We start from the raw sequence: 13,308 nt of genomic DNA, 5'->3' as shown, positions 1-13,308 counted from the left end.
CACCAATAAAAAACTACTTTATTATTTAATTAAAAAGAACAAATTGTTTTACCAGTCAAATGTACGAAATTATGTAATTTATTTCGTAAAGCAATGCCAAAAATCGCTGGATTATATTGCCATTTCTAAGATATACTAATATGTTTTAAATTTTTAAGAGTAACTTAAAGTTTAACCATAGTTACCTAATAAATAGTAATATACCTACAATACCAACTGATTGATTTGGTTATTTGGTTGTCACAAATTACTTTACAAAACCTGTTTTCAGTTAACGTTTATCGTACATACCCTATTCAGAGGTTCCACATTCAGATAACCTTAGTCAAACACAATGCAACAAAGACACATCGGCCATTAATGTCTTGAAAATCCCAAATTCCGTCCAAATAATTCTCAAACGCAATAAGTGAAGTGACTGTCACATTCCGCCAAGAGTGACTCGAACATTCCAGAATTGTTGCTCACAATCCCGCTGGGACAATCTTACTGCATACTTGACCGTTCCCGCCAAATGTCCGCCATTTTATGTAACGACACTTGATTACGAGGTGAGAAAGGTTTTGTTTTAATATTTGATGCGGTTAGATGCCAGTGTTTCGGGCGATTTTGAACTTTTCCATTATGTTTTTGTACACCTAAAGTAGTCTTTATAGCTGTGGTGCTTTACACTTGAAAAGGGAACGGCCATATAAACATATGAGAACATGTTGCAAGTACAAACATAACGTGAACAACTGAACAGTACAAACAAAGCCAGACAGTTCAAGTGCACTCCGGGGCTCTCACTAGCTGTTTCTGTTAAGTGGATTAGACACAGCCAAGTACGAACTACAACGGCCTAAATCGAAATACCAATATATTAACAAAGCCTGTCTAGTGACTAGAATTTTGTGAGAGTAGGTAAAACTTGGCATGTCTTTCAAACAATTTATTTAAAAAAAAATACGACCGAACCACATGACTTAAGAATAATAAGTAATTTAAGTGTAACCTAATTTACTAATAAAGATACTCAACATAAGAAAGTACCTAATTAACGCTACTTGCAGTCTCTAACGTTTAGTAAAGAAGACGCTCTGGTCTTGTGTTCTATTTCTCCATATACCACTGTTTAGAACTTAACACTAACGTGCACTAACACTAATTTAAATTGTTCCTTTCTTCCTAATCAAATCAATGTTTTTTTCTTATTAATATCTATTTTTAATAATAATAATGAATATTTTTTGCAAAGAAAGTGGTACATTCAGATTGTTTAATTATAAAAAACTAGTATAATGCCATAATAATAATAAGAACAGGTAAGTTATTTATAATAATTGTTGTCAACACTTATGGTCTAAATACTCTCTCACGCTATGAAGGGGCCTTGCCTTTAAAAATTTAATCACATTCCCCCTGAAAGCACTACACGGCAGTGATCTATAACTTCTAGGAAGGTATTCAAATAGTTTAATACCCTATTAGCTTAATACTTATATTATTAATTATTATTAATGAATTATGAAAACTTATCCTGCTATTCATAACCAATATTGGATCAACCATTCGGTTATAATTCCCATTATTGAAATTCAACTGACACCCGACACTACTAATCCCGAATATTACGCGTCAAATCTAATACAGTAAGTATGTCAAAATAAATTGCCACTCAACCGCTTATATTTGTCAGAGCAAGGGTTGAACGTCATTTGTACGGATTATACGTGATAGTCATTAAAGGATTTGAATAATATTCCATCGAATGAGATCATATCTGTAATCTATGATATGAGTTTTGTATTTAGAACTCTTTAGAATGCAACCAAATTTTTGAATTTAGAATCAATTTTATGTTCTAGGAGAGTTTTATAATGTCTAAATAAGTAATTTTTATTTAAATATTTTTAAAGGAAAACGTTTTGATTGGTAGCTAAAGTTTAGTTAAGGTTTAATATTGATGCTCTATGTTAAATAAATAGGTAGAAGTTCTAGTTATTATTAGCTGACAATTTTCTTTTCAGATTACAGCGTCAGGTATGAGGTCAACGTCCGCGCTGCAAATCTGCCTCGCTAAGGCACGTATGGAGTACGTGCTCGGAACGAAGGAAATCCTAGACTGAATCGTGTAAAGACTAAATTTCCTACATATATAAAGAGTATAGATTTTTGATTATATAGCGTTACGAAATCCAGTAGATTAAATTTTTTTAGTTTTCCACTTCGGTGAAATATTTTATTGAAATGTTACGTGCTATTTTATACTTACGATATCATAACTATATAAACATTAATAATCTTAAAATCCCCACACATAATGCATTAGCTAATATTTTTCTAATACTTGAAAGTTGAAACTATTTATGTTGGGGCGTCTGTCAATTATAGAACTTAATACGTCACCATAGAGGTTTGATGCAAATATTAGCGGCAACGCATGTATTCTGTGATAATACTTGACAACTGCCGCCATTGCGACATTGGCGAATCATAACACTCGAAAAGCGCGCGCAGCGTCGGCCAATCAAAACACGGTAATTTGATTATGGAACGTGAGGTTTATTTTCAAAACCCGTATGGTCATTCAAAAGGTTGATCAAAGCTTGTGCTATTGGAATAGTGGATTATTTATATCTGTATATTTTGGGACGGCGTAAGTATATTTTTATTAATGTTGACAATGAAATAAGTGACGGATCCTTTTAAAATGGCTAGATTGAATATTTTTAAATATGGAATAAGACGTATTGATTTTATAAGTTTTTTGTTTAAAATTGTATTACACAATATTATGTATTCCCACGGATTTAAAGCCAATTACTTGTTTCGTACGAAATCTTATTAATTCCGCCAGATGGCGTGATTATAGTGCATTTCAATAAAACGCTAGTATCGGATTAGCAATTAAATTTATTGTTTAAATAATCACACAGACACCGGCGCATGGCACGCGTCACGCACGTGTTCTACAATCAACCAGCTATAAGTGAACCCCAATTTAAAACTTAATATTAAAAATTAAAGGTCACCCTTGGTTCAATTGTATGTCAAATTTTCTATGAAATAAAATAAAACCTTCTAATAAACGAATTTAGTTTCAATTTATGAAAAATTCGTTTGTCTAGTTGCGTAGTTCATATTGAGTAGATACTCTCCTACAATTTCGAATGTAAAATGTACAAAAACGTATAATGTTTTCATTCAAAATCCACAACAGTGATAGATTTTTTCAAGGAAAATCTTTATGAACGCGTTGATTGTTACCAACTGCATACCGGAAGTGAGATAAACAACTTTGTTTTATGAATGATTATTTAGTATGATGAATAATATTTTATTTTATTAACACCATTTATAAAAGTGATAAGAAGAAGTTGTGTGATAGTACCAACATTGGTTGAGGGGTGTTGAACGGAGCCTGCTCAGCAGGGAATCGATACCTGTGACATACAGGGCAACAAAGGACTGATGAGAGCACCATTAGGCCAAGCCAATGTTTCTCTATATGAATGAATCCCCTTGCGAAGGTTGGCGATCATCATGGCTATTTTAATTTTGGATGCCGCGCTTCTAAACAATGACTTGGTGCTTTGACCAAACCATTGTCTCAAGTTTTTCAACCAGGACGTGCGTCTGCGGCCAGGTCTCCTTCTACCTGCCACTTTGCCTTGTATGATTAGTTGAAGGAGCTCATATTTTTTGGAGTTACGTAAAACGTGTCCGAAATACTCAAGTTTCCTTTTCTTAACCGTCATAAGCACTTCTTTGTTCTTCTGCATTCTGTCCAGCACGGTTGTATTTCGTCCAAGATATTTTAAGCATACGTCGATAAACTCAGAACTCAAACGCTTTCAGTTTTTTGGACATAGTCTCTGTCAGCGTCCAAGATTCTACGCCGTAGAGCAGCACAGAGAAGACGTAACATCGCGCAATGCGAGTTCTAAAAATTAAGTAATAGAATATCCGATATAAGCTTATAATATATCTGATACATAGGCTTCTCTCAAAAAACTAAAGGAACATTTTATGGGTATGTAAATTACAGACGGTCATTTGAATAAAACACACTAATATTACGCGCGAAATCGAGCTATTCCTTCGGGAGCAGCGCCCTCTGGGGTCGTTTAGCTGCGGGGGGTAAAGATAGAGAGCTAATCGTGATAATGTGTTTATTGAATTAGGTGCCGCGTGCGATGCCACGCGTCTCGAATTGCACCGTTATGCGGTAAAAATCATATTGACCTGTTAGGTGATGGACAAAGATTTTTGATTTTTTCTTAATTGAGAGAGTGTTTAATGAAGGTTAAAAAAGGAAATCGCTGGACGTTGATTTAAGCAAAATTTGGTAATTTTTTTGTTGTTGAGATTTAAGTGTTTACATTCTTTAATCATAATTTTCGTTACTATATTTTATACGTTGCGTTACAAAATCCTTTATCATTATAACTAGCCGTTTCGCGCCCGCTTTGCTGGACGAATGAAAATAAATTTTATGTTTCATTATTTTATTTTTTTTCATATTTTTATTATTCTTCTTTTTAACTTCCCGCTAAGAAAATTGAATTATTTCGAAAATCGAGTTTTTAACAGATGTTGACGTTTAGAGGTTCTAGGTTCTACGTTTAAGCCTCCCCGAATGTTTCAGCGGTGAAGTCCGTATGGATAAATTTTCATAAAAGTAAAACAGCAATAAAAAAATGAAGGAACGTTAGAATAAATAAAAAGCCATAAACCATCTAGGAAAAAATTCGCATCGAATGGTGGTAGTTTCATGTCGATACGATCAGTGGTTTAGGCGTGATTGAGCCTCAAACGAAGACCATTTTCATTATATATATATATATAGATACTTAAACTTAAATAATTTATTTATCCAAGTAGCCTTCAATTATTTGTGCTCAAGAACGCAAGACCTAGTTACCAAAGTACTATGGATAATGTTTACACAAAATTGTCCAGAAGCAAAAATATTCATTACAATTTATACTGTTATACTGTATCTGCAAAGTATAGTAATTAAGTAAAAGTACTCTTACAAAGAAACAATCCAGTGTCATATTACTGGGGGCAAAAATGGGGCCGCGAACATTAATTCAATTATTTTCCTCCCGGGGGTACACAGTACTATATGGGGTATGGGACGAATCCACCGTCACTTTTTCGCGTGTGAAAAAATCTCGAATCTTATCATCCCTAGTGTATATTGAGTTACGAAAACAAGACTGAGAATAAATCTGATAAGCTTTCGTTATATTCCTGAATGTATCACGAGATGAAACTCCACGAAAATACATTTTTCATATGAATAAATGCTTTCCTTTCCTCTCAAAACGTATTCACAGTTATATTTTCATAATTCCTTTTAGCTTTAAGCTTTTGGTGTTTTCTTTTTATTTTTATTTAATATTTTTCTCGCCAGTTATCTAAACCTACTGGATTATACTCTCGAGACTCACCATTTAGCCCTTGATTTTATTAATAGACGGTATTTTGTATTAAAAAAACCGATCCGAAATTACAACAGCTGACTCAACACTGGTATCCTCTGGATGCCTACCCCACTTAGGTGACCTTCAGTAATTAATCTTAGCGCCCAAATAAAAACTACTTAGCTTCAAAGTCTTAAAACCGATAAAAGTCCTTATAAAGTCACCGAATCGAAAATTACATGTTCAAATCACGCATTATCCCCACTCAGAAATAACATCAACCGGTAACTAAATAAAGGAAATTAAAAGAAAGCGCCACTAAAATCGAAGTATCTTGAGATGTCCTCGGGGTCCTTAATTAAACTCCGGGCACGTAGCGCTCCTTGATTCAGACTCCCTCCCCCCTTGACCCACCCCCTACCTTATGGAGCGCTTAGATTTCCACCCCTAAGTTTGCGGATAGAATACGGAAGACTAGAATCTTGTAGACATTTTGAAAGATTGGACTATTTGTTTTAACGTGAGCAAAAGATTATATTAATTATAACCGGCAGGCTACGGATGTACGGAGGTGTCTAAATGTATATATATATATATATATATAATATAGATACTTAAGATATATATGTATTTAGGCATCTTTAGCTAAATTTGTTTTAAAATTCTGACTTTTACATGTGTTATTTAAGTTTTACTATACTAAAAAAATCGTTGCGTCAAACAAATCAGATTAGCGGTTTAAGTAGTTTTAATAATTCTGTTAGTTATAGTTAATATATAATAATAGTTGTTAAGTATAAAGTATGCTGTGTTTGCCTATTAAAGCAGGTTTAATTGTTATTTTTGTGTGTTCATAGATGTAAGCTTTTACTGTAATGCCCGTTGGAAAACCCTTTTAAAAAAATTAATAAGGAAAGCAATTATTACATAATCATTATTTTATATAAGTTTTTTTTATTAGAAATTGTTGACAAATTAAATACTATACAAATTTAGTAATTCTTTTGATAAATTTATAATTAATTGCGAAACAATAAATTATTCTGAAATAAAAAAACAAAACAAAACAAAATCTTTGTGAAACTGGCGTGCAATAGACAATATTAATAAGGAGGAACCTTATTTGCATGGTAATATCAAGACCCAGCAGTCAAATTACCTACTTAAAGTCGATTAAAAACTTCTTTGTGTCTTTGAGGCCAAGTGAGAAAAGGCTTTAAAAAGTAATCAGTGGATCTGCGAGCCCAAGTTAGGATCGTTTGGCTCAAGAATAGCAATTTTGAAGTGTTTTATACATTTAATTTTCGTTTTCCCAATCTTTTTTATGTGAATGATCTTATAAATGTCTACTAGTGTTCAACTAATATCGTTGCAAAGTTTTTTTAATCTTTTAAAGCTAATTTTGTATTTCAAATTAATTCTTGTACCTATGTGTATTGTGACGTGTTAAGCGATAGAATGTCTTATATACAACAAACTTTAAACATACAAAACATACGTACATATATTAATTAAACTTATATTCTAAGATTACAGCTACATAGAAGAAAAAAAATAACCTAAATTTTTCCTTCCCAAATTTTTTTTTACTGTCCAAGACTGATCATATAAAACTTACTATAATTCATACGAGCAAACAGGGTTATAATTTTCTGAAGTAACAATTGTTAAATTGTGATAAATGAAAGGTAAAAACAAAAATATATCCATTAATACCAAATATTCACCCCAGATCACTTGAAAAACGTCTAAAAAAGTCCACCCATCGTGTAATCAGATCGCTTAAAACATTTATAATTGCATAACAATGAGAAGCAATTCCACAAATGCTTTCTAACCGTCTACCGCAAGCCGCGGTAAAAAAAACAAAATGGCCGAACCGCCAGTAATTATACAGAGAGCTAATGTGCTCCTGTTTATTCCCTGACTAATTAAGAGAAGGTTTTTAAAAAATTGCCTGATGGAGCATCAGCTATCAAATATTCATGTTTTTTTTTTAACTTTTGAAAAAGGTATTATGCAAGGGTTTCAATCTTGACAGATAATTTACAGACTATGTTATTGTACCATGGCTACTAACATTTTTGCGGCTGCTTCACCGTGCTAGAGGGCAAGTGCATCAACCGTCTGATCGTGTCAATCCGAAACAACTATTTTCAGGATTTTGACCTTTTCAAGTTGTCTACATATCTTACTTACATTACCCAACATTTCAAATGAGTTGTCTACATTGAATACTTAGCCACGACTTAGTCTTTACACTTTAGCAATAATGCAATTTATAAAACATGATGTATTTAAATTTGTTTTGTACACACAATATTTATATGTAATTATTTTTTTACTACATTTTAAGTCGTGTTTTTAATTAACTTTAGGAATTAAACAAAAACAAACAAACACTCAATAAATAAGGTGACAGATCGCAGGTCGCGGTTACATCTTGACGTTGACTAATCGTTCGTTTAATTTAGCGAGCAATTATAAAATTTTCACGATAAATTGTTAGGGAGGCATTAATCAAGAAGTTGGGACACTAATTAAAATACCGTTCGCAACTATGTTGATATTGTTAATAATTTATCCGGTAGAGGGATGATCAGGTGTGGTTTTACCCTAACTTTGCTTGTTAACAGTTTCCGATATTTATGTCACTATCAAGGAACTTTAACGTTACTATAATCATTATTTAAAAATGGGTAATGAAATTATATTATACATAAATACTATTGTATCTCGAATAGTGACGCTTAAGCTATTGATAATGAGTTCTACGACGTAGAGATGCTACGAACTAATAAGCTCTGCGTAGTACAAGTCTTCAAATAAAAGGTTTAAAAATTACTTTAGGTTTAAGAATATCTTTATTTCTCATAAGAATTGCATACGTTATTCACTTACTGAGAAACAATATTTAAAACTATGATTAAAAATTAGAAATTAGAGCGCACAGATGTAGGTACATATATAACAAAACAAAACAGCAACAAAAATGTGGGTAGACCTAATAAACTTGATCAGTCAACCAAGCAAAACACAGATGTTCGAATTTGATTTTTTACTAGATGAATATGTACTTTAAGAATATAGTTGTTAATAAGTTATAAAAGTTATGTCAATAAAAGACAATACTATATAGGTATAGTTGTTTCGTTATAGTGAGGCATATTCAGCAAATCTACTATATAACAGTATAATCAATTGTCAAATATTTCACTTAAATTTAATGTAAAAATACTATGTCGAATGGAAAAGCAAAAGCTTCGTACAAGACTTTACATACTAAACTATGCATATAAAACAACCCTTACAGTATTTTGTCCCTGTCATTCCAGATTGTATTATCATTCCTCTTTGTCTAACACACGAGGAGCAGTGAAATGGTGAATCTATGCGTCTGAATCACGAGCCCTCCCTTATCTTAAATGAACTGAGTATAGGTAGGTACTTTAGAAGATAGAGGACTGCTTTATGTAAGGGGAATCTGTTTCTATAAATTTGTTGAAAGCGAAAATCGATATTGGGAACATAAGTACTGAATTCTAACCGTTAAAGGGTCTAAAATGTAAGATTTTAGTGTAGTTTTTATATTGAGACTAAACAGCTAAAAAAATATAATACCGAGGGATAACTTATATGAAAAATGCATAAGCTATGAAAGATTCGTCAAATATGTGAGTCTTTTTACTTGTCAACGACTCGTAGACAATACGGCTAGTTACAATTTACAAATATGGTCATAACATTCGACCATTTAAGTTTAATAACCTTTTATATTCTATATTTATTAAATCATACATGTCTATTATTAAATGTATCTTGTAACTTGCTTGCAATATACAGTTTTGTTTTCACATCGCATATAATACATAAGTTAACCCTATCACCGCGTGTATCAGAGTCGCCCCACCGTTCACCGCAAACGTCTCGACTCACCCCGTCTACGATTATAAAACACCCTTGTTCATCTTAGGTGTTAATGTACATTAATTATGTGGCGAGGGAGCTTAAGATGTTTTGACAGACTCCAACGAGAATTACACTCTAAATGGACCTCTTAAAGGAGTTTGTTTTGAATTATTGTGGTCTTATTTGAATTATATCTTGAATAATCGGTCTATTTTGTCGTCCTTTGTGCTTTAATTATGCATTGTTTCCATTAATACGTGTGGTATTAGGATGTTTTAGCATCCATTTTAATGCTACTGTATTTTAGGATAAAAGCTTATATAAATGTAACCTTAAAGAAAACATTCATTATATTTTTTACAGGCGGCGAACGGGCAGAAGGCTCATCTGATGTTAAGTGACACCGCCGCCCATGGACACTCTCAATGCTCGCTCGTGGGCGTGTTGCCGGCCTTTTAAGAATTGGTACGCGCTTTTATATGGCAGGTAGTCGTTTCTATTTACTATTTATCATCGTTTCATGTTCGTCACTTGGTCAATAATAAACTGACAAGGTAGTCAATATAAAATTATTAAACACTATAATAATAATAAAAAGTTCTTTAGATTATATCCATATGTTTTTAGTTAGAGTTACTAACAATTCGGTCTTAGTTGCGATTGGTTAGTAAACAAAACAAAAAAAAATCTATAGTGGGGCATGGACAGCATACCAAAGCTTTATGCGTGTAATCAATACCTACTGATTACACGCATAAAGCGTTGGTATGCTGTCCATGCCCATCCTGAATGTATATTCAGGATACCATTGGTGCCATGTCTAACACGATGCATTAAAAATGCCCTATTCTGAATGATGGCATTGAAAACTATTCGAGTTGATTATACCTATCATATTAGAGCAGATTTTGGCCTAGTGCTATAAGCGACTCTGAAGACAGAGGTTGTGCGTTCGAATCACGGCGCACCAACGTATTTTCCTCTTTATGTGCGCAATTAACTTCCTACGGTGAAGCCAAAGATTGTGTAGAAACCGGAATTTCTTAAAACAACAAAAATCTGCATGAGTCAGGCATAGAAGGCTGATCACCTACGGATGCAATCTGCGGCCAAGATAGGGTTGTAGCACCACTGGTTTCTTATTTATAACTATTATATAACTGCGCAGTGGACTAAAAGTAATTATTTACTTTTAGATTTTTTTATTTATATCCCAGGTAGAAATGCCTTTGCGCTTTGCCCCTGCCACTGAAAGTTGAAGGGGTATGTGGGACTCGACCCTCACTAGAATCTCTGTTATTCAGAGACTGGGTGGGCAATACCCACAAAAACTATCTTACCGGGGCTAAAGCTGCTCCTTCATTATAATGAAGTTTAAAAAAAAGTGTTTAGTGAAACGTGATACCCATGAACAAAAAAAATTATTAACAATTGCTTAAATATTATTTCGGGGTTATGTGACCGTACAGCTAAGTTTTCCTTCTAAATAATAATTTGACATAAATTATGATTACTAATTTAAACCTTACCTGTATGAATATAGGTGTGCTTTTTCATGTCGGACTTTTGATGAAACCTCTTGCCGCAGTACTGGCATGGGTAAGGTCGAGTGTCAGAGTGGATGAGTAGGTGTGTCGATAGGGTACTTGAACGTTTGAAGGTCTTCCCACATTGCTTGCATTCGAAGACTTTTTCTACGCTGTGGACAGCCCTGAAATTTATTGTTATTTTAGAAGAACTTACTCACTTTTGTATTAAATTCTTATTGAATTATAAAAAATTATAAACTGATTAAACGCAACGTAACATCTTCATAAATAAATATGAAGAATGATACTTAGAATAAAAAAAACATATAGGTAAAAGCAAATCGTAGTATTTTTGAAATCAAGTGAAAATAGTTATTAAAGATTATTATAAAAAAAAACTTTGAAATACTAGTAATAATATTGGGCTAGAATATTAAACTGCTTCTTAAAGACGATCTGTTATAGAATAAATATTGTAACAAAACAACATTTTTCAACTGAAGTTATATTACAATTATTATAAATTAAACTTAAATACACACCTGTGTTGGCTAAGACTGATTTCGTGTCCAAATGTCTTACTGCACAGCTCACATGCAAATGGTCGCTTTCCATTATGTGATCTACGCGCATGAACTTCCAATCCATGTGGTGTACTGAACATCTTTTCACACTTAACACACGAATACACGTCTCCAATTGGCAAAGGCCTGGATAGGGGGCTTGGGTTTCCTAGTACTGCAGCGCGAAGTCGCAATAACTCAGGACCAGCTGCTTGAACTGCATGGAGGTACAGATTGCTGTATCCCCCCCATCCAGGGAGGCTAAGACTGCCTGCATCTCTTAGAAACTCCGCAAACGGCAGGGGTGGGTATAAAAAAGGTCTATGTGGTTGAGTTCTTGGTGCGTCTGGTCTTAGAAGTGCGCTTACGGAAAATGCCTCCGATCGTTTTATAGTTGGGGATGAGTCAGGCGGCCGTCTCGGTGATGATGGGGGGGAATCCACTTCTAGTTCAGGAGACGTTGACCGGACTGATCGAGGGGATGGAGGGGATGGTGCCCAACATGGACTGCCGCACTGGGATGTCGGTGATATATCTTCCGGTCGCGTTTCATTGTTGTGCGATTCACAATCTTCTTCATCAGTCCGCTCCCCTACCAGGCGATTTATTCCAAATTTGATTTCATCTGAAATACGATTTTCGAAATTAATCATGATAATATTATCGTCGCTGTAGAATAATAACCTCGTATGTCCAGAAAAAAATACATTACAGGAAACTAAAAAAATGTTTCATTTCGTCAATGTTCGTTTAAATAGTATTATTTGTTTTTGTCTATAGTTTTAGATGGTAAATATCATGATTATACCAGTTAAATGACAAGAGTCTAAGAATTAAAAAAATAAATGTGTTTTTGACATACGAGGCTATCATTCTATAGTGACGTAATGCCATCACAATTATAGCATATGCATAAAATAAACTAGCTTTCAAAAAGATACTTGAAATAAACAAAACTCGTTGTGTTTAGAATACTCCTTTCAAAAGGGCAATGCTATTGTTTGTTTAAGATCACAAAGGACAGCCCCTAGCGCCAGTGAAAACGCACAGGTGCTACACTTGTCGCTGGATGAAATGAGCCATATCATGTCGTAGCAGCAAATTGACTTTCATCTGCTACCCCTCGTCCAACCCCAGTAATTAACACGTCGGGTTGGAAAGACCCCAATCTTTTTTTACAATTCACTAATCCGCGGGCGCGAGGAGGCAGTTTGGTTCGCTTTGTTTAGTTTTCATTGTGCTCTATATTACTGTAACTGTGACGGATTTTAATCGAACAAATATGTAAGAGTTATTCTAATTTTAATTTCATAAATGAATGTACTTTTAATTACAACAACTACTAGTTAATCATGAATTAAATTTGCTAAGTAAAACAACGTTTGAAAACCGAGTTCTTAACAGAAATGGATCTGATGTTTTAATCAATTTACTTTTAAAATAAAGTTTCATGTCTCAAGTTAGTCTTGAGACATAAATATTTCTAAATAAAATCACCTATGAATTGCTATATTCTAACTTTAATTTAGTAATAAATAATCGAAACATCATCAAGAAACCATCAGCTCAAACTCACGCTGTCCAAAACAAACATCCATCTCGAGATGAGACAAGTTAAACTAATGAAGAGCTACCCCTATATCGGAAACGCAGCAGCTGTTGGCATTCGGTGCGGAACCAATTCGGTGCGATCGGCAAACTTCGCGAGCCCTCGGTCATTTCACGCCCGGGTCTTTCTGAACAATACTCAGCGTTTAGGGGTTGCCTCGGTACACTTGTTTGTTTGTCCCCCACGCGACACAGTTTTATTGCCCCATAGTATTTATTACATATTAATGGTTATTTGGGTTCATTGTTCCGCCTCGACAGTATGCTTGAATTCATGGCTTTGCA

General features: G+C 33.9%; 1 protein-coding gene across 2 annotated transcripts in view; it reads right to left on the bottom strand.

Moving 5' to 3' along the window:
* LOC125051225 (zinc finger protein Gfi-1b) overlaps positions 1–13,308 on the bottom strand; it is a 54,668-nt gene that overhangs the window by 11,691 nt on the left and 29,669 nt on the right. The window contains exons 3-4 of one of the 2 annotated variants that reach the window (XM_047651437.1): positions 11,395–12,040; positions 10,853–11,034 (exon numbers count right to left, since the gene is read on the bottom strand). In XM_047651437.1, the coding sequence (XP_047507393.1) occupies positions 10,853–11,034; positions 11,395–12,040 (828 nt within the window). The remainder of the gene's footprint in view (positions 1–10,852; positions 11,035–11,394; positions 12,041–13,308) is intronic. The other variant, XM_047651438.1, reaches the window with a different exon arrangement.

Source organism: Pieris napi, chromosome 7, assembly GCF_905475465.1.
Source record: "Pieris napi chromosome 7, ilPieNapi1.2, whole genome shotgun sequence".
In the NCBI taxonomy this organism is placed as follows: Eukaryota; Metazoa; Arthropoda; class Insecta; order Lepidoptera; family Pieridae; genus Pieris; species Pieris napi.
Note: the sequence above shows the minus strand (reverse complement) of the source record. Positions and strands in the feature narration are given on the sequence as shown.